The sequence below is a fragment of the Crassostrea angulata genome, chromosome 6 (genome assembly GCF_025612915.1).
Source record: "Crassostrea angulata isolate pt1a10 chromosome 6, ASM2561291v2, whole genome shotgun sequence".
In the NCBI taxonomy this organism is placed as follows: domain Eukaryota; kingdom Metazoa; phylum Mollusca; class Bivalvia; order Ostreida; family Ostreidae; genus Magallana; species Magallana angulata.
Window position 1 is genome coordinate 22,714,102 of NC_069116.1, and position 19,386 is coordinate 22,733,487.

At 33.0% G+C, this 19,386-nt stretch overlaps 2 protein-coding genes and 1 pseudogene across 5 annotated transcripts in view; all 3 read right to left on the minus strand.

The window, feature by feature from the left end:
* LOC128189364 (uncharacterized) overlaps window positions 1–6,283 on the minus strand; it is a 24,283-nt gene extending 18,000 nt beyond the window's left edge. Inside the window, exon 1 of the mRNA XM_052860943.1 lies at window positions 6,258–6,283. The gene's annotated coding sequence lies outside the window, so the exon portion shown is untranslated. The remainder of the gene's footprint in view (window positions 1–6,257) is intronic.
* LOC128189367 (uncharacterized) lies at window positions 2,095–4,073 on the minus strand (annotated as a pseudogene).
* LOC128189366 (uncharacterized) lies at window positions 5,735–13,768 on the minus strand. 4 transcript variants are annotated; one of them, XM_052860947.1, is made up of 4 exons: window positions 13,676–13,768; window positions 13,097–13,241; window positions 11,617–11,739; window positions 7,890–9,389 (listed from the first exon to the last, which is right to left on the minus strand). In XM_052860947.1, exon 4 carries the CDS (start codon window positions 9,362–9,364, stop codon window positions 7,934–7,936), a length of 1,431 nt encoding a protein of 476 aa, XP_052716907.1. In that variant the 5' UTR covers window positions 9,365–9,389; window positions 11,617–11,739; window positions 13,097–13,241; window positions 13,676–13,768; the 3' UTR covers window positions 7,890–7,933. The 4 variants fall into 4 exon arrangements, 3 of the variants coding, with proteins under 3 accessions (XP_052716907.1, XP_052716909.1, XP_052716908.1); XM_052860949.1 differs by having other exon boundaries at window positions 13,682–13,751; XM_052860948.1 differs by lacking the exon at window positions 13,676–13,768 and adding an exon at window positions 13,515–13,588.
* Between the last annotated feature and the right edge of the window lie 5,618 nt (window positions 13,769–19,386).

Consider the following 19,386-nt stretch of genomic DNA (forward strand, 5'->3'; position numbering starts at 1 on the left):
GATATCCAATAATCACAGCATTAATGATATTTTTGACAATTTTAATAAAGAATACAATCATTATGTTGACAAAAACATTCCAAATTGTAGGAAAAAGTAGGTTCTATTCGACCCTCGGATAAATCATTCATTTAAGCGCTATTAGTCGTAAAATGCGACAAAGAAAAGGGTACACTGTAATGCAAAATTTAAAAATCAATGATTACCAGTGGGATAAATATCTATATTTACGTAATGAAGTTTTAAGCATGGTACGCAAATCAAAATAGAATTACAAAGAAAAAATTACCTCACAGATATTTAATAAAGCAATTCCCCCCCGGAGAATGGCTAAGAATATTTAAACCAATATCCAAATTTTCAATAAAGAAAAAAAAAGAAAGAAACAAAACAAACAAAACCAAACCAAAAAAAACATTAAATCCGCACCAATTAAATCAAATTGTAGAATTTTTATACACCCGATTGACAAAGTCAATGTACTCAACAAACATTTTGCAAATATAGAAGTTGAGGATAGTTCAGAACCCCTATTACCTCCTCAAGGACCTGGTCCTCCATTTTCTGTGAACATATTAAACATAGAAGATCCGTTAAAAATATACATTCCTCTAAACCCCCAGGACCTGATGACATTTCTCCACGGATACTTAAAAATAGTATTCCTTCCATTATTGGACCCCTTACAAAACTGAAACTGTACAATGCGTCATTAACTAGTAAACAACTAACATGTGTGAAAACGTTCTAAAACCACACCAGTTTATAATAGAAAGGTAGTCCCGACGAGCTAGGAAACTTTAGACAAATTGCTTTAACTAGTCTTCTATGCAAAATTTGGGGAAAATAATTTTTAACGAAGAGATTCTTCTGTGTATCAACTTTTAGAAATATATAATACAATCATCAAAAATCTAGACCAAAGGGTTTTTTTTCTGAGTTATTTCAAAAGCGTTTGATAAGGTTTGGCATAAGGGTGTATTATACAAACCTCAACAAAATGGAATATTTAGAAGCATACTAGATTGGATTTGAGATTATCTTTCTGACCGTGAACAACATATATTGCTAGAAGGATACTCTTCTGCCAAACAAAATACGAATGCAGGTATTCCCCAAGGCTCTGCACTTGATTTATTTTTGTTTTTGATAAATATCAATGATATAACTGTTAATTTTAAAAATCTAATTCGGTTATTTACCGATGATAATTGTAGACTCCGATGCAATAGGACCGGTATCTTTAACAAATGATCTTGTTCACAAAAAGGTCCACAACGAAGCCACTGACTTACTCTCACATGAAATGGATTTTGGAATGCACATATTCTTAAAATTCTTTGATAAAGCATATCAGCGTTTAAATAATCTTTGCGCCTTAAGTATAAACTAAACAGGGAGTCTTTAGTTAGTTTACTTTTCTTTAATCTGACCTCTTTTAGAATATTGTGATGTAGTATGGGATAACTATACACAAGAGTAATTCATTAGAATGTTAACAAATTGAAGCTGGGCGCATCATCAACGGATTCAGACGCACATCCTCAAAAAACGTATATAATGAATTAGGGTAGGAAACATTTAGTGCTAGAAGAAAAGAAAACAGAAAATTACCTTTACGTACAAAATACTTAATAATTATACACCTGAATATTTGTATGATATGGTTGAACAATGTCTACCAGTTAAACATAATTTATCCCTACGCAATGATAACTAATTTCACATTCCAATTACTAGAACTGTTGCACTCTAAAATAGCTTTTTGCCCTCAACAGTTAAGTTATGGAACACTTTGCCAGACAGTATAAAATCTTCAACTAGTATAGCCAAATTTAAGCAAAGTATACAAAGCAAAAACCATGTTAATTATATAACCATGGACAAAAAAATCTAAATAAGTGTATATTTTATTGTCAACTAAGACATTTTTTTTAGCAATTTTACTGCTGATTTGGGCAGTAAACGATTTTAGAATGTAACTTAACATCAATGATAAACATTGTACTAAATGTATCTTACATGCAAATGTACATGTAGGACAAATCCTCAGCCTATCATAGCTGCTATATGATTACAAATATTTTTCCTTTCTCTCTCTCTCTCTCTCTCTCTCTCTCTCTCTCTCTCTCCCTCCCTCTCTCTCTCTAAGCTCAAATCTGTTATTAATTAGTCGCTCTATCTTCGTATCCTCTATAAATTAGTAAAATATACATGTAAAACTTAAAGATATATACACTTCTTCTGTTATAAATATACATGTATATGTCTTTATCTTTAATGGAAAGAACTAATATAGGCTGTTTTTGGCCTACTGTTCGATCAATATTCATTTTTATACCTCTGTGTTCATTTCTGAAGAAAATACTTCTTAAACTATATCAAGACACATGGCGGTACAACTCCATAAGCTCCATAGCCGACTGAAACCTATAGTAGGCTATCAAAGGGTACAATATGAGTGCTATATACTTAAATACCCTATGCCGAAGTATATGATCATTGGACATGTCCCAAAGGCCGTAAAGAAAATCGTTGAACCATAGTGTTATGTTCTGACACCCAAGGATAAGCACAAGTTGTTGAATCAAGTAGGGAATTTCATTGCCAATGAGATCCATTCGTCTCCCAAATAAGATGATGATGACCTGGTATAGAATAGAGGACAGGCTAATGACGATCAATGACGTCAAAATACTATCAACTTCACGTTGGTAAAACGCTAGCATCGACATACAGGACATTACCCCGATGGTACTCAATAAAAGCATGAATTCATTGGCATTCATGCTGATATATTTCACGGTCAAATTCAGTTTCTTAAACATCAGATAATTTATAGACAAAATGCAAATAAGAGCAGCCGTCTTCTGTGCCAAAACATAACTCAACCATATCCAGGATTGAGTTTCACTCTCGAAATTTAGAATATTGAATGGTGCACAAATCAGAGGGGGGACATTTATAAGTACAATGATAGTGATAATCTTTGACAACCTCTTCGAAGACGTCCATGAAAACTTTAAGCCCAAGATATTACACTGACTTGGTGATTTTTTAGCATCTGGCTTCATACTGAAAACAAGTGTTATTGCCAGCGCCGAAAATTGGAGAGCGATTGGTGCTTTGAAAGCTTCAGTGATAAACATGATTTTGTTGACAGTTTTGTGCCTAAATCCGGTGCAGTTTTTTGTGTCTGCCTTATTTCTGTCGAAGATGAGATCTTTGTTTTCGTTGACACTTAAAGTAAGCACTATGAAAAAATCCATAAAATTTGAATTGGCAATAACAGAGGAGACATATTTAATGATGGGTTTGGTCGTAAACGTATAGCGCGCAACATACTGAAAAAAGACAAGCTGTAAAATCACAAATATGATGCTTGTGAAGCAGTCAGTGATTATAGTTTCTGTCAACTCGAGTGATATTAGATATCTGCATTTCAGATAAATTAGGACTTGTATCACAATGAATACCATTTTGGTGCATCCAAAAATCCAGATATATACCAATTTGGTTTTTATTATAATGTCGGAGCTCATATCGTTGACCCAATCCTGCATGTTATAACGAATCGTAGTAAATGCAACAACCAGCGTCACCTCCGCTTAGCAATCTAAAGGTTACGTTGATCCCGGTGACGATATTTACGGCATCGAGGTCGGACTCCGGCCGTTGTCCATACACAACAGTAGGCACCACAAGTATCCCAAACACGATGGATATAATAAGGATGGATCCAATTGCACCACCCTCCTCCCCGCCGGCGAATTTAAAAGGAGAAAGAAATCGGCTTGCTGTCCCCATTCCGCCATGCCATTCCAATCTGAAAAGAAGTCACACAGAGTATAAAAGACATGTCAACTCTACATCGCAGTTGAGTGCGATTGCTATGTCAAAATGTCAGAAACTTTAATTGTAAACAACTGAAAGTACGCAGGAATCTTTAATATAAATGGAAGAGATTGAATGGTCTGTATGTTCAAGAGGTTTTTGGAGTTTTTCTGATTCAGTTTGATTATAAATGAGCTTAATACTGGAAAAAAAAATACTCTGAGTACTTCCGTATATTTTTTGTGGTAATAATGGTAATAATGATTATTTATGATGTATAAAAGCGTCAGATTGCTTGGAAACACATAAAACTCTATATCTGATGCCTACTATATTAGGCTTCCTGAGCGCAATAACCGATTTTTAATATCAAATAGTTCCATCCTTTCAACTTTTCTACAAGAACCACTCGAGGTTGAACAGCTTAATCCATCCACACTTAAAGCATAAAAGGTGCTAAAGACTGAATAAAAAATCTCATTTCCCGTTTCAGCAGAAAATTGCATCCTCCCCAAAACTGGTTTTCGAGAATTTTATAGTTTCGTGGTTACATAATAGGATACTCCCGTCCTGGACTAGTAGCAGTAAACTAAGCAGCCAAGGAACCAAACATAGCTACACATTTACTACCAGAGTAGTTTGGATACCTTGTAAATGTGTTTCAAAGTCAATATGTTAAACATAGTTAAACATAGAGATATGCTGTTCCGCAAATACTAAAAATACTATAATCCCCGGTATCATCATTCAATAACAGCTTTACAAGTTAACGGGGTTTTTTTTGTTTCCACATTCGTTTGTAGCCTTCATGTTTAGTTCAATAGTCATGTTAAGATATTATATCAAAATCAATCAATCCATCATTCAATCAATAAATTAATTGATGAAAAATATATCAACGAGACAGCATATTTATTTAAACATTAAGAACTAGGTTGTCTTTATAGTCCTTCGGCCATTCTTAAATTTCATAACGTACAGTTACCTTAATGGAATAAAATAAATGAAATTAAAAAAAATTTAAGATTTTGCTTTAAATTGGGCTTGGGCTTATCAATATCGAATTTAGAAAGGTAGATTGTCAGATGGGGGGAATGATGGTAATAAGACTGGGATTTGTTACCTCTTTCTCCGAGTGTAACTTCTTTCAAACCATTGCCTTGGCGATGCAGACCATCTATTCTGTCTGTTCCCTTTATTTTATATTCAATGTTGAGAAATTTGTTTATTTTCTATTATGTCGGTTAGACTCAAATCGAATACGAATACTTTCACGCATGAGTTAACTATTGTATGTTTTTGTGGCGCCATTGTTGCACGGCGATTCAACCCGCTGGTCTAAGTGCTCGTAAACCACGGTGTAAGTCATTTTTATTATTGCACACTTTACTCATTACTTTGATTGCATTATTAGTTACCTGTAGCTACACTGTCAACAATGCATATAGATGCGATTTTGCATAAATTGTGTTTACAATTTGCCATGTGCTCATTGTATGGTGCGCCATTTTTGTTTGAATAGTAACATATATACATGTAATTGTTGGCAATAATTATCTTTATATCTTTGTTTGTGAATTGAATTGGACATATCAATTTAAGAACTTATCAAATAGTGATATTGAGAAATAGTTTATAGAACTTAAGATTCACTGTATGTACTAAAGTCAGGTTCAAGAAAATTTTGTATGGAAAGCAGTTAGTGTTAAAACTTAATTTGGTTTTTCTGTATTTTGTAGCTTTTTACCACACTCACACACGCACACGAACGAGCACCACGTGACTCAGTGCACACATGTGGTTATCTGTCTGCCAATAAACTATCAAACTGACTTGGGAGTTTTTGTGGCGGATTATACCATCGCTACATAAATATGGATATACAACGTCTTCCGGTCTCGTTGTGAATATCTCACAAGACAACCTAGCTAATAAGACAATCCATAGGTAACGGTTTATATGCATGGAAGGTTAGCTGGCTTCAACTCTGATTTACAGCTTATCCTTGACTAAAAACTGCTCGTTCTAATTATATGTATATGAATAAAATCTTTGGTCAGAGCAAGGAAATAAATCACAATTTTAACAGGTCAGTTAAAACGTAAAGCGTAAATAATGGGTTAATGCGTTATTTGAACACAACTTCAACTTTGACAGTTAAATGGACAGATATATAGATATAAAGTTAGATGTGTTAAATATGTCAAATCAAATAAAACAAACCAATTGACAAATCTTTTTTAGAACAACTTTTTCAGATAACAAATTGTCTTGAAAGTTTTGGAAAAATTCATAAATTATGAGTTAAGAGAATCTGCATGTCCTATCCGGCTACCTATCATAGTTTTTTACTTAAGTTTTCTGCACTTTGCTTCTTGCTTACTGTTATTTCAAATTTTAGTTTTAAACTTATCGATTCTTACCTTTAACCTTTTCGGAACAATGCTTGGGGTAGTAAGCAACCGAAGCACTCGGGGTTTTTTTTGTAGAGAAATGTATGTTGTTCTTATTTGTAAACCTTGGCCTAACAGCTAAGCAAATAACAATGTAGAACCTATTCAGAGGAAACCGTACATATCAAATATCTTGTGCAAATTACGTAATAATACAAAACCCATACATTAGCTCTCTATTAAGAAAATTATAATTTTTGCACTTTCCTCTTCCTTGACATTCATATTTAATTTATATTTTGTATTTTTTTCCAACATTAATATATTTTTTAAAATAACAAATACGCCGGGATCTTGGGTCAGAGAGAGCCATCATTTATGGATTTGCACAATGACTTTAATAAAAAGAAAACATGCGAAATTGAGGCAAGGTAAAGTTAAAAATCAGACAATTGAATGTCTAAATGAAAAAGAGAACATGAGTACCAATTTCTCTTAAGGGTATATCATAATGGTGGTCTCCATGAAAATATAGACCGGGTGTACAGGGAAAGGCAAACAAGAGCTCAGTGGGTCTGGATGTAGCGTTACCATTCCTCACAAGACATCATGCAAAACAGCACGTTATTCAGTATGTAACAGAGAGAGCCTTTACATCTGCCTATTTTCCAAAGAAAATTTCACTATTATAGTCATTGTTTACCAGTCTTATTCAAAAAGGTCATTGAACCATGCGCATGATACTCGGTTACCGTCACCGACTTTTCCTAATGGAATGCAGTGACCATGGAAACTCGTCTGCCTTTTCCCGATCGGTCGGACGTTAGAAACACAGCATTCGTCACAGCATTCATGACAGTCAGTTGCTAGGTAACATATTCGAGGTTCCATTGTTTTCTTGATTACAAACGTCTGTTGTTATAAAGTTTTTTTCTAAAACTTAGAATCAGAGCATGTATCAATATTCACACGTCGAAAGTATTAGAAATATTTTTTGCGTTTAAATGAATATATAAATACAGCTCAATTTGTATCTGGTTTCTTGTCTTCCAACATTATTGATGAAAGGACAGTATGATGTACCTTAAATATTACGATATAGATTGATCAAACAATTTAGTATCAATATATGTATACCAGTGGTCAAACAACGTGATATATTAGGCAAATACAACATCATATTACGTGAAATAAGATGTAAATACGTTAATGACACAAAATATTAAGTACTAAACAGAGTCCAAAGCATATTGCAAGTATTGTTGGGTTTTTAGGGGGTCATGTCTATCGGACGTCTTATATTCACACCTGTTAATCTGTTTATCTCAGATGCTATCAACCTCCCTTTCTATCTGAGTGTGTTTATTTAAAGAAACAACCAACCTAACCAAATCAAAACTTTCCGTGTTTTCTGTATTACTAAATGGTACCCAACGCGACATTTAATTTAAATGTATAGTACACGGAAAATTTGGAATGAAATCCTTTTAATGGTTGCTTATCTGCCTTTTTAATATTCGACGTTTGACCGTCATAATATTCTTTATCATATATAGAATTTTTATTTCGTCTAGTTAACATTCAAGATAAATTGTAGGGTTTACTTTCATTAGCCTCGGTCGTTGTTCATTTGGATTTACAATCACAACTTTTTTATTCATAAACTTTTATTCAAAGCAATTGCATATTTTTTATACATTTGTATATCAAGACACATGGTGGTACAACTCCATCAGCTCCATAGCCGACTGAAACCTATAGTAGGCTAACAAAGGGTACAACATGAGTGCTATATACTTGAATACACCATGTCGGAGTATATGGTCATTTAACATGTCCCAGACGCCGTATAGAAAATCATTGAACCATACTGCTATGTTCTGGCAACCAAGGATAAGCACAAGTTGCTGAATCGAGTGAACAGCGGAAATGTCATTGCCAATGAGATCCATCCGTCTCCCAAATAAGATGATGATGACCTGGTATAGAATAGAGGGCAGGCTAATGACAATCAATGACGTCAGAATACCATCGACGTCACGTTGGTAAAACGCTTGAATCGACATGTAAGATATTACCGCGATGGTACTCAGTAAAAGCATGAATTCATTAGCATTGATGCTGACATATTTTACGGTTAATTTCAGTTTTTTAAACATCAGATAATTTATAGACAAAATGCAAATAAGAGCAGCCGTCTTCTGTGCCAACACTAAACTCAACCATATCCGGGATTGAATTTCACTCTCGGAATTTAGAATATTGAATGGTGCACAAACCAGAAGGGGGACATTCATAAGTACAATGATAGTGATAATCTTTCCCAACCTCTTCGGAGACGTCCATAAAAATTTTAAGCCCAAAATATTACACTGACTGGATGATTTTACAGCATCTGGCTTCATACTGAAAGCAAGTGCTATTGCCAGCGCTGAAAATTGGAGAGCGATTGGTGCTTTGAAAGCTTCAGTGATAAACATGATGTTGTTGACAGCTTTCAGGCTATATCCGGTGCAGTTTTCTATATCTGCCCTATTTCTGTCGAAGATGAGATCTTTGTTTTCGTTGACACTTAAAGTAAGCGCTATGAAAAAATCCATAAAATTTGCAATGGCAATAACAGAGGAGACATATTTAATGATGGGTTTGGTCGTAAACGTATAGTGCGCAACAAACTGAAAAAAGACAAGCTGTAAAATCACAAATATGATGCTTGTGAAGCAGTCAGTGATTATAATTTCTGTCAACTCCAGTGATATTAGATATCTGCATTTCAGATAGAAAACTACTTCTATCACAATGAATACCATTTTGGCGAATCCGAAAATCCAGATAAATACCAATTTGGTTTTTATTATCATGTTGGAGCTCTTATAGTTGACCCACTCCTGCATGTTGTAGTGAATCGCAGTAAATGCAACAACCAGTGTCACCGCCGCTAGCAATCTAACGGTTACATTGATCCCGTTGACGATATTTACGGCATCGAGGTCGGACTCCGGCCGTTGTCCATACACAACAGTAGGCACCACAAGTGTCCCAAGCACAATGGACATGATGAGGATGGATCCAATTTCACCACCCTCCTCCCCGCGAGCACATTCAACAGGAGAGAGAAATCGGCTTGCTGTCCCCATTCCGTCATGCCATTTCAATGCACAACTAAAAAAGACATCCAGTGTATAAACAGGTGTTTTAGATAAGTTTCATGGTCATCGACTTTAAATTCAACTCTACATCGCAGTTGAGTATGATTGCTATGTCGAAATGTCAAACACTTTAATTGTAAAGAATTAAATGTACTCAAGGAAGCTTTAATCTAAAAGGAAGAATTTGAATGGTCTGTGTTTAGAGGAGGTTTCCGGAGATTTTTCTAATTCAGTTTGATTTTAAATGAGCAAATACTGGAAAAAATAATCCTCTGACTAGTTTCGTGTTTTTTCAATCAAATGGTACTTATGATAAGCATTTATAAAATTTAAAAACAGCAGTTTTTGCTTTGAAACACAAAATAGTTTATATTTCATGCCTGCCATATCAATCTTCTTAAATGCACCGATTTTTAAAATTAAATAGTTCCATCCTTTCCATTTTTCTGCAAGAACCGCTAGAGGTTGATCAGCTTATTCCATCCACACCCAAAGAAGAAAAGTGCTAAAGACTAAGTAAAAAATTTCATTTCCCGTTTCAACAAAAAATTGGATCCTCACCATAAACTGGTTTTCGAGAATTTTTATTGTTTCGTGGTTACATAATAGGATACTCCCATCCTGGACAGAGAGCAGCAAATTAAGCAGACAATGAAACAAACATGGCTACATAAGAGGACGTTTACTGTCACGGTAGTTTGGATATCTTGTAAAGAAGTCTCAATGTCAATAAGTTAAAAATAGTTTTTACCCAACAGTTTAACAATTTAATTCCGTAAAATTTCAACATTGGCTAATATTTTGGAGTATTGTGCCGGAAGCAAACTTAAGATACACATCGGATAACATTTCATGACTTTCTTTAGCAACAAAAATCGCATTGACTTTAAAACTTTGTCCAAGGTATTATAATAAATAGGACCATCTATAACAATTGGAGGCCATCCATTACATTTTGAACAGTATGACATTGGCAATTAAAACTCATCATGACAGATAACACCAGATTTAAACGGGAAATGTTAATTCAAGTGTTAAGCACCGTCAATAATCGTACTAAGTTTCTCTCCTAACACCCTTTTAGCAAACTTGAGTGTGAGGAATTATGTATTGCATGTATTGTATTGGTGGAAACGTAACGCATATTTAATTTCATAAATGGATAAGTTGTTCTGCGCTTACTATAAATTACATTACTATCATTCAATAACAGCTTTATAAGTTAATGTTCATTTCTTTCCACATTCATTTGTAGCCTTCAGGTTTATTTGAAAAGTCTCGTTAAGTTAGTAACCAAAACGATTCATCAGCGCATTATTCGATCGATTGGACAAGTGGGTTCTCTCCGGGTACTCCGGCTTCTTCCCACACCAATGACCCCCTCGCGCTTTGAAATCCGTGCCAAAGAGAGATATTGATATTAGTTGTAGAACTTGCTTATTTATCGTTGTCAAATAAATAAAGTTCAGGGTTTTTTATCTATTAATGATGAATAATCAATCAATGAGACAATTGACAGTAACATATTTATTTAAACCAAAAGAAACTGCACCTTCAGCCATATCTCATGACGCACAGTGACTTTAAGGGACTTGGACACGATTTGACTTAAAATTTTCAAATTTTGTTTTTCCATTTTCAATGTTTATACTGATAAATATAGAAGTTTATAATATAATGTCAAAATGTGAAACTCAAATATCAAATTATAAGCAAAATACAGAGTTCATAATTCTTTGTTTTATAAACAAAGCACGAATATAGTCATTTTTACATGTGTTGTATTGGTGTAAGTTTCAATCAAATGTATCTTTCTTTTGTTGATAATAGTATTTATGAAGATATTAAATTAGTTTAAATTGGTTTTTTACATGTCATTTTGTCTGAGAAATGGTAAAATTCTACATTACATTTTTTGTAAACAACTATAAGACTCGAGCTTTGTTAACATAACTATCAATTCTTACCGCTGTATCTCGCTTGTAACTTGACTTTAACATTTACTATTTTGGTCAATCATTTCAAATGCTCCAGTAAACCATTTTATACATAAAAAATGAAAATAAAATTTTTGTTCTCAAATCGTGTACAAGTCCCTTTAATAGAATAAAATATATAAAAAATTAAAAAGAAAATTTTAAGATTTTACTTTATATGGGGCTGGGGCTTTTATGTATCGATTTTTGAAAGGTTAATTGTGAGAAGAAGGAAAAGATGAAAATAAGACCGGGATTGGTTACCTCTTTCTCCGAGTGGAACCTCATTCACACCATTGCCATGACAATGTAGACCATTGCTACATGGGCATGCGTATACAACATCTTCCGGTCTCGTTGTTAGATGTGATTATCTCACAAGACAACCTATACATATCCATCAGATGTTTGAGGAATTTTGTATAATATTAGATTGTATATATGTTACATTAAAGTTTTAAAATTCAGAAAATTTAAAAATATCTACATGTATAACAATTTTTATCATTTTCATTCTTTTGGCATTGACACTTTATTATTTCTATAATAAACAAAAGCACAGATATACAAAAATTGTTTTTGAATTGACAAATGGACATGAATGTATTTTGATCCCTGTTTTAAATTTCCCATTATGTCCTTCATTTTGGAAAATTTGTCCTCCCTCTTACATTCATGAAACCTTAAGGTAAATTATACATGTTTTTATCACTTACCATGATTTGTATCAGCCATTACCACATTATGGTTCTCTCATTGTTGATGCTTTAACAACTCTTACGTTGTTTTACAATTCATTTCTTTTTGTGTTTGTACATTTTTGCATTTTTACTTGGTACTGTCAAGGCTTATGTGCATTAAATTCACCTTCATTTTACTAACAATTGTGGATTTATTTCATTTGTGAACACATTGTACTTCATTTGTTTTCATGCAATCTACAAATATTATTCTTCTGTGGCCAAAATTACTATATGGCTAAATCTCACAATGTGACTTATAATAACAATTCTTTTTGGAACATTCATTTATTATGCTGCAAGTTGTAAATACATTTGTTTTATTGATTTTGTGACACGTTATGTGTCATTGCTGTATATATTTACTTCAAATGCATTTTGTTTCTTTAATATTTCATGATATTAGCGTTAGTTTGTCTTTTAGTTATCCTGTAGATGAGTATATATCATAGTAATGATGTTTATAAATGTCATAATTTTTCTCACTGACAGGTACGGGAATTTCTATTTCTCAAATTTGCACAGTACCATAGTTTAGTATTACATTGAATAATTGAAATTAAAAAATATCTGGTAGAAAAGAAAATTTAAGCAGCTTTGAGGACAAAGCTTTCTTAGGCAAGGGGGAAACATTTTATATTTTGTTTTCTAGTTTTCTTACATCATATAAGCGTTATGCATTTTCATACTTATGCGGAATTATCGATCCTTAGATTTTAAGCGTAAAAACGATCTCGCCTTTGTGCATTGCTGTGTTCTACTACAGGGTGTTTCGAAATTTGTTTCTGTTTTAATGCACTTTCCATCCGACGCTTAAAGAATAGAGAACTTGTTTTAATTTAACGGAACTGTCTCTCTTTTCCATTAGTAACCAGTAAAAAACCGAGTGGCATCCTACCTAGCTATTCTCTAACTTACTCAGAGGAAATCTCTATGTGAAATATAGACTATAACAAACTAAAATATCATTGTCGTAGAATTAGTACAGTATATTTCAGTCTTACTAGACCCGTCCGTTCCCATGGGAACACAATGTCCAAGGTGACTGTGGGTGTCCAGGAATCTGCGTCCACGGGGAGGGGTGTTGGACAAACAACATTCGTCTGCATTACATTCGGACCCCGTATTACACATCCTCAGGGCAAATGCCTAAAACAAATGTATCAGAATACACTTTTTTTTTAACCTCGCCCCCTTTTCATATAGGTATTCTTAATTTTCTTAAATTTTTTCAGAGCAAGAGATAGATTACAATCTCTTCATTACATAATGGACACTATAACAATTTATGTTAAATAGTACTTAAACTAAAGGAAATAGATCGGGTCTTGAGATAAAACTATCACCGATCAGAGAAAACTATATATCTATATCTAAATCTATTTCTATCTATTAAGTATTTTCTGAGACTCTTTTATATACCTTTACTTTCCTTCTTCCCGTTAGAATGACTGTTACAGGTACATCTGTTACATGAATTTCAACCTGTTCAGTCATATTTACAAATTGATTCGTAAAAGAATTGTTCATTTATGAATATAAAACGACCGATGCATCATGTCTAATAGCTTTGCAATACATACGTGTACCATTGGAATAATAACTGCCATTAAGATTATCACAGTCTTCATGTTGATGGTTGTTAGCAGTGAACCTGTGTCATATTTAGAAGTCTTATCAGACCCATTTTATCAGCAAATGTCTTTACACACAGTTACACATATAAATCATGGCCTCTACACAATGACAGCGTAGTTAATTTAATTTAAACAATATTTTATTATGCAATATATTACATAAAGGGATGGAATAGCAGGCATTGCCTACATAAATTCTCTCCGACATACAAGGTCAGGGTCATATAGACACGATTTAGTGTCATACAATATTTACAATAATTTTATAATATATATTATATTGATAAATATATGCATATATGTATATATAAAACAAATGACCAGAAATTACAATAAGTATTATAATACTTATTATAATGCTATAATTTGTAGCAACTAGTAATGATAATATTCAGAAGAGAGAAAAAATACAAATAAAAGGTTTTATACACATGTTCAGGTTCTGTGGTATAGTGCAATTAGAAGTACTAGATGGATTATTAAAATCTCTTAGTAGATTTAGTAAATTTCTGTACATATTTGAATATTGCAATATTTTGTTCATAAGTTAGACTTATGTCACCATTAAGAATGAGTTGAATTGAAGAAGGTATTGGCAGTCTTAAGGAATCTATATTTTGCGTTACGAAGTCGACAATGGATTACATTTTCCTTTCGAACACCATAGTTAAAGTATTTCTTGGCTTTGGAACAATACATATATGTTATTGCCTGACGTCATGACGTCAGGCAATGACGTCAGGCATATCTAATGTTTGAAAGTTGCATTCTCCGAAACAGTGCAGGCAATTGGAGCAAGCAATATCAAGATTTTTCATAAAAAGATAAACCAATGCATGTTTAATGTGTCAACATTTACATTTACAATTGATGACATATAGGATGTAATAAGCAACAGTGAGCAAGAGTTTTCAAGTAAAAGGGCTGTTCACCATGCACGTGTGTACATGGTGTAATCCTGATTTAAAAATAGATCGCCATATTTGAACGGTACGAGGCAGGGGTGTCAACAGAACGAGTTGTTACACATTGCCTATTACGGTGCATGTACAATGCAAGTAATAATTGATGTTGGATTATCATCACTAACAACGAATCATCATTTTGAATTTAAACAGATTTGTATTCATGTAGCTGGAATATTTTTTGGAGGAACAAATTCGCCGAAGCGGGGTGTGACCCGATTTTCGATCATTTGGGCGAGTTCATTTATCTTGAAAAGGGTGTTACTCACATGTCGCACTAAATGTACGTTAAAAAATTACAACTCAAGTGTATATATGTTAATTCGATACATTTCTTTTAAAACATTCGATCTAAAGTATGATATATGTAGTTGTTACAAAACAAATGTCAAAAAATCAGTTGATCCCCTTCAAATCTGTCAGTGGATGAGTTCCTTCAAATCATCGGAGATCTTAATCTGCGTAAATGGTAAAGCAGGGCTTCGCGCCATAATGTGTCTCATTCATAATTTTTGCTCGCCGATTAGTTGACTAGTTCAAATGGGGATCATAAGAATACTCCAGAGCATACCGTGTATACACATCACAGGCACGCAGCATCGGTAGTGGGCGAGCTACCTCTCCCACTTTTTTCGCAACAGACACTTTTCTTACCTTTACTTATTGAAAAAAATGGAAATGTCATGGGTGCCCCCTACCCTCCACTTTTGTCGGAGCATGTAAAATATGACACTGAAAATAAGGGATTTAAATTGGATTGAGTTGAAGTTACAATGAAAACTACTTGCACCCAACCCCCACCCCCTCACCACGGATTAGGATTTTCCTTCAAGATTTTGAGAATTCCCCCTGTTTTTTAATTGCTTGTCAAGATTTTTTGAATGAAGATAATACGTGATTGAATATCCTTTCCTATTTTCTTAATTTTTTTAATATAACAAAAACAATTTAAAATTTGATTGTTTTATCTTCCGCTTTCAAGCTTACATGCAATTTTTGAATGATACAAGCATGTGCATACCTAAAATAAACTGAAATTAATTAATTTCAAGTCATGAACATGCACTAGAAAAAAGAAAAAAGAAAAAGTCTGAAATTCCTTCTTAAATAAGTAACATTTCGTTTATGAATTTATGATCAGCAGCGAAAATTAAAATTCATTTTTTAATAGATAGCCTCATCGATCCATGCATGCTTCCATTGAATAATTTTGTTTAGTCAGGCAAGCTTTTTGGAAAGCTATTATTACTTGTGGCATACTAGTATGTACAAGTTGAGAGTGTTTAAGGTCTCACACAAGGAATTAATTTTACTATATGTTACTATATAGCTTTAATTCAGTTAGTTAATTAAATATACTCTCAGCATATAATTCATGAAAGCGAAATTATAGTTAAATGCTTCAAGCGAATTTTAGATCAGAAAAATAACGCTTTATGCGGCTTCTAAGAGAGATAATTGAGAGATAACATACCTATCCCCAAGTACACGTGGGTTCCACAAGTTGACAAACAGGCTCAGCACCATCCAGGAAGTTGCATCATTCGCATCTAAAAAAAATAGTTCCATTGAAATTAGTGTGACAATTCCACTAAAGTAATAATTCTCCCAGCCACTGGGTTCAAAATCAATACTATAGGCCTCAAATAAGGTGCCAATAAAGGAGGAAAGAAAAGAAATGGTCTCTATATATATGGAACTACAATTGACTTAGTTCAGTTTGATTGGCTATTTCCTTGCGTAAGACCTTAAGACTACGGATATTATATGGGAGTTCATTCCAGAGTCTAATTGTTGAGGGATTCCTTAGGGGATAAGAATTTTGAGGTAGTAAACATTGTCTAAGCAGATCAACTAAATACTGAGGTGCTAATCCATAAACTATCCTATAAAATAACACAAGCTTATGTATTTTTCGTGGAACTTCGAGTGTATCCAACCAAGTTCAACATACATATAAATCAAGGATCTTGAAGAATTTGACCCTAATTCTGAAATAATTCTAGCATCTGCAACTTGAATATCTTCAAGTAGTTTAGCATCTCTATCGGAATTTTACCCAAATCATGAGTTAATGAATTTTCAGATGTCAAAATATCATTATCTACTATAATATACAAAAATGTTTCATCAGCAAATCAGCAAATATTAGTTGCAAATGATATTTTCAATTTCCAAACCATCAAAATAAGCCTATATATACAATTTTGAAAAAAAAATGAATATTCTTTCACGATATTTTTTACACACTTGCGACTAAATATCAATTTGGAGAAAATTTAAGAACACGAATGCAATAATTTATACGGAAAAAATAAGTAGAATTAAATGTTCATTCAAATGCCTGCTAGCTGCTTCCCAAGTTCATTTAAAAGGGGCCTGCGTATCATAGTATGATACAGGGAACCATACAACTCGTTAAATGGGGACCAAGAACCAATAAATAATTAAGGAGTGTCTTTTCTGTGCAAGATCCATTGTGACTTCATAATTGATTTGATTTTTCTTTTTTACGTGCTTTATGAATGTAAAAATAATATTTAGAATATGGCATTTCTTGAAAACGATTTAAAATCCAGTGACAAGTAAACCGGGTACCTATATAATATTTCATATAATTTTAAAGAAGACATAATATATGATATAGTACCCTCTATTGATATACTGTTAAGACATTCTGAGTGTATTTTTTCGTCATATATGAACAAAATTGTAACAGATTTGTTTATTATTTCATAGCAAATGACAATTTTTGATACTTTTGATATTTTTTTATTAAGAGGTAATAAAAGATGAGTGGATGAATAAAAAAAAAGTACGTAATTTTTCAGGAAGGATAACTTTGCATTAAAACGGTAATATGGTGAAGTAAAAGAGTTACTTTGCTTATTACAGTTGTGGTTTTTTTTTCTTAAAAAACATATGTTTAAAGGAATATGAGCTGTTTTTATTTTGCTTTTACTATCTTCTATATTTTGACATGTTATTAAAACCTCTATGACAATTAAGATTAAATCATTAGATTTTATAAGACGAATAAAAATCAAATAAAAATACTGTATGCAAAAAAAAAAAAAGAATTTTTGAACAGGCAGACAAAAATGTAATTTGGCTTCAATCACCGCCTCCTAAATAGTCCCCCCCCCCCCCCACAAAATTATAAATATTTTATCTAAATTGTACATCTTATATATGCTTTGTATAGCTGTATATTGAATTTCGTTATTCTTAGTTGGTAAATGACAACGTGATACAATCTTTCATTGTTTTATTGAGGACTGGTGCAGTGGTAGCAGGAGAGGCGATTGAATCTGATTTAAACATGTTCTGCTCAAACCAGGACCCTTTCTGATTATTTTATTATCTTATTTTATATACATACAATGTATAATTCTTAGCGGAAACTTTGCGCAATTTCTTTAAATCCTCTATTGTTTAGCAAAAACAAAAGAATAAACCAGTGGTGAAGAGGAAAATTAAATCAAATTAACAATTAACCCCTTCACGGTAACTGCGGTGCTGATCTTTTGCAGGGCAAAATGACATAGTTTGGTGAAATATGACGTAACGGCAATTGTTTCATTTACGTCATTTAATTATCTACCTACTGAAATTTCGGCAAAGTATATCATTTTGCCCTGCAAGATAGCGGTACCGCAGTTATCGTGAAGGGGTCTATAATCATCCGGGAATAAGTCTTCCCCAATCTTTAACTTGATCAAATATTCCTCATCGGATTTTCGGTTAATATAATTAGTTTGATTTGTATAAAAAATAAACGTATCTATGTTATCATTACAACCAAGTGAATCAAAAGATGAAAAATATCAATATCGTTTACAAAAAATTCTACATGATAAAGTTAACATAAGAAAGGAAGCAAATGTTCTTATTCGCCATATTGCTAATTGTACCCACCAAATTACTTTACATTAAAATTTGCATCTATCTCAGCCTTTTGTCTGGGTTAAAAGCCTTTGGCTGTATTAGAGCATTTGGCTTTTTTCAACTGGTATGTGAACTTATCAACATATACCATTGTGATTGTTCTTGATGAAGATTACTAAATAATCAAATATTCGTCTGCTAATTTTTTATATTTCCATAGACTAATGAAATTATCTTTATAGTAGCGGTCGAAATACATGACCTCCTTACAATTTCTAAGGACAATTACTACCATTATTATGCAGTAATTTGGCCATGGATGAAAAATGAAAACTTTGACATTTTATATTGCCGCAAAAATTCTACTTACTCGTACCAAGTGTGTAAATGGTTTTGTGAAAAGTTAAAAACATGCATTACATGTAACTGAGGAAGCATATTTTTGCCTGCGTACAAGTGAAACTGCGATCAGTGGTTGAACAAAATAAATAAAAAGAACCTGAGACAAATTGATTAGAATGCATATTTATTTTATTCATGAAGCATGAATGCTACTTTTAACCTCTTACTAACAAAATATCAAACAATTAAATCCAATGTGTTCGCTCTCTCTCTCTCTCTCTCTCTCTCTCTCTCACTCTCTCTCTCTCTATATGCTAAACACATACTTTGCAGTAAACTGGTATTAATTCCATTGCAGACTGGAATCTGTAAAATGATAAAAAAGGATATAAAACAAAAAATTGGAGTCTTATAAAGTTATCTCTTGTATCATTTTCTATTGACCGCTGGAAGAACAGAGAA

Excerpts from the sequence above, each read along its gene's own strand:
- LOC128189366 (XM_052860947.1), bottom strand. The coding sequence starts at position 9,364 with ATGGGGACAGCAAGCCGATTTCTCTCTCCTGTTGAATGTGCTCGCGGG.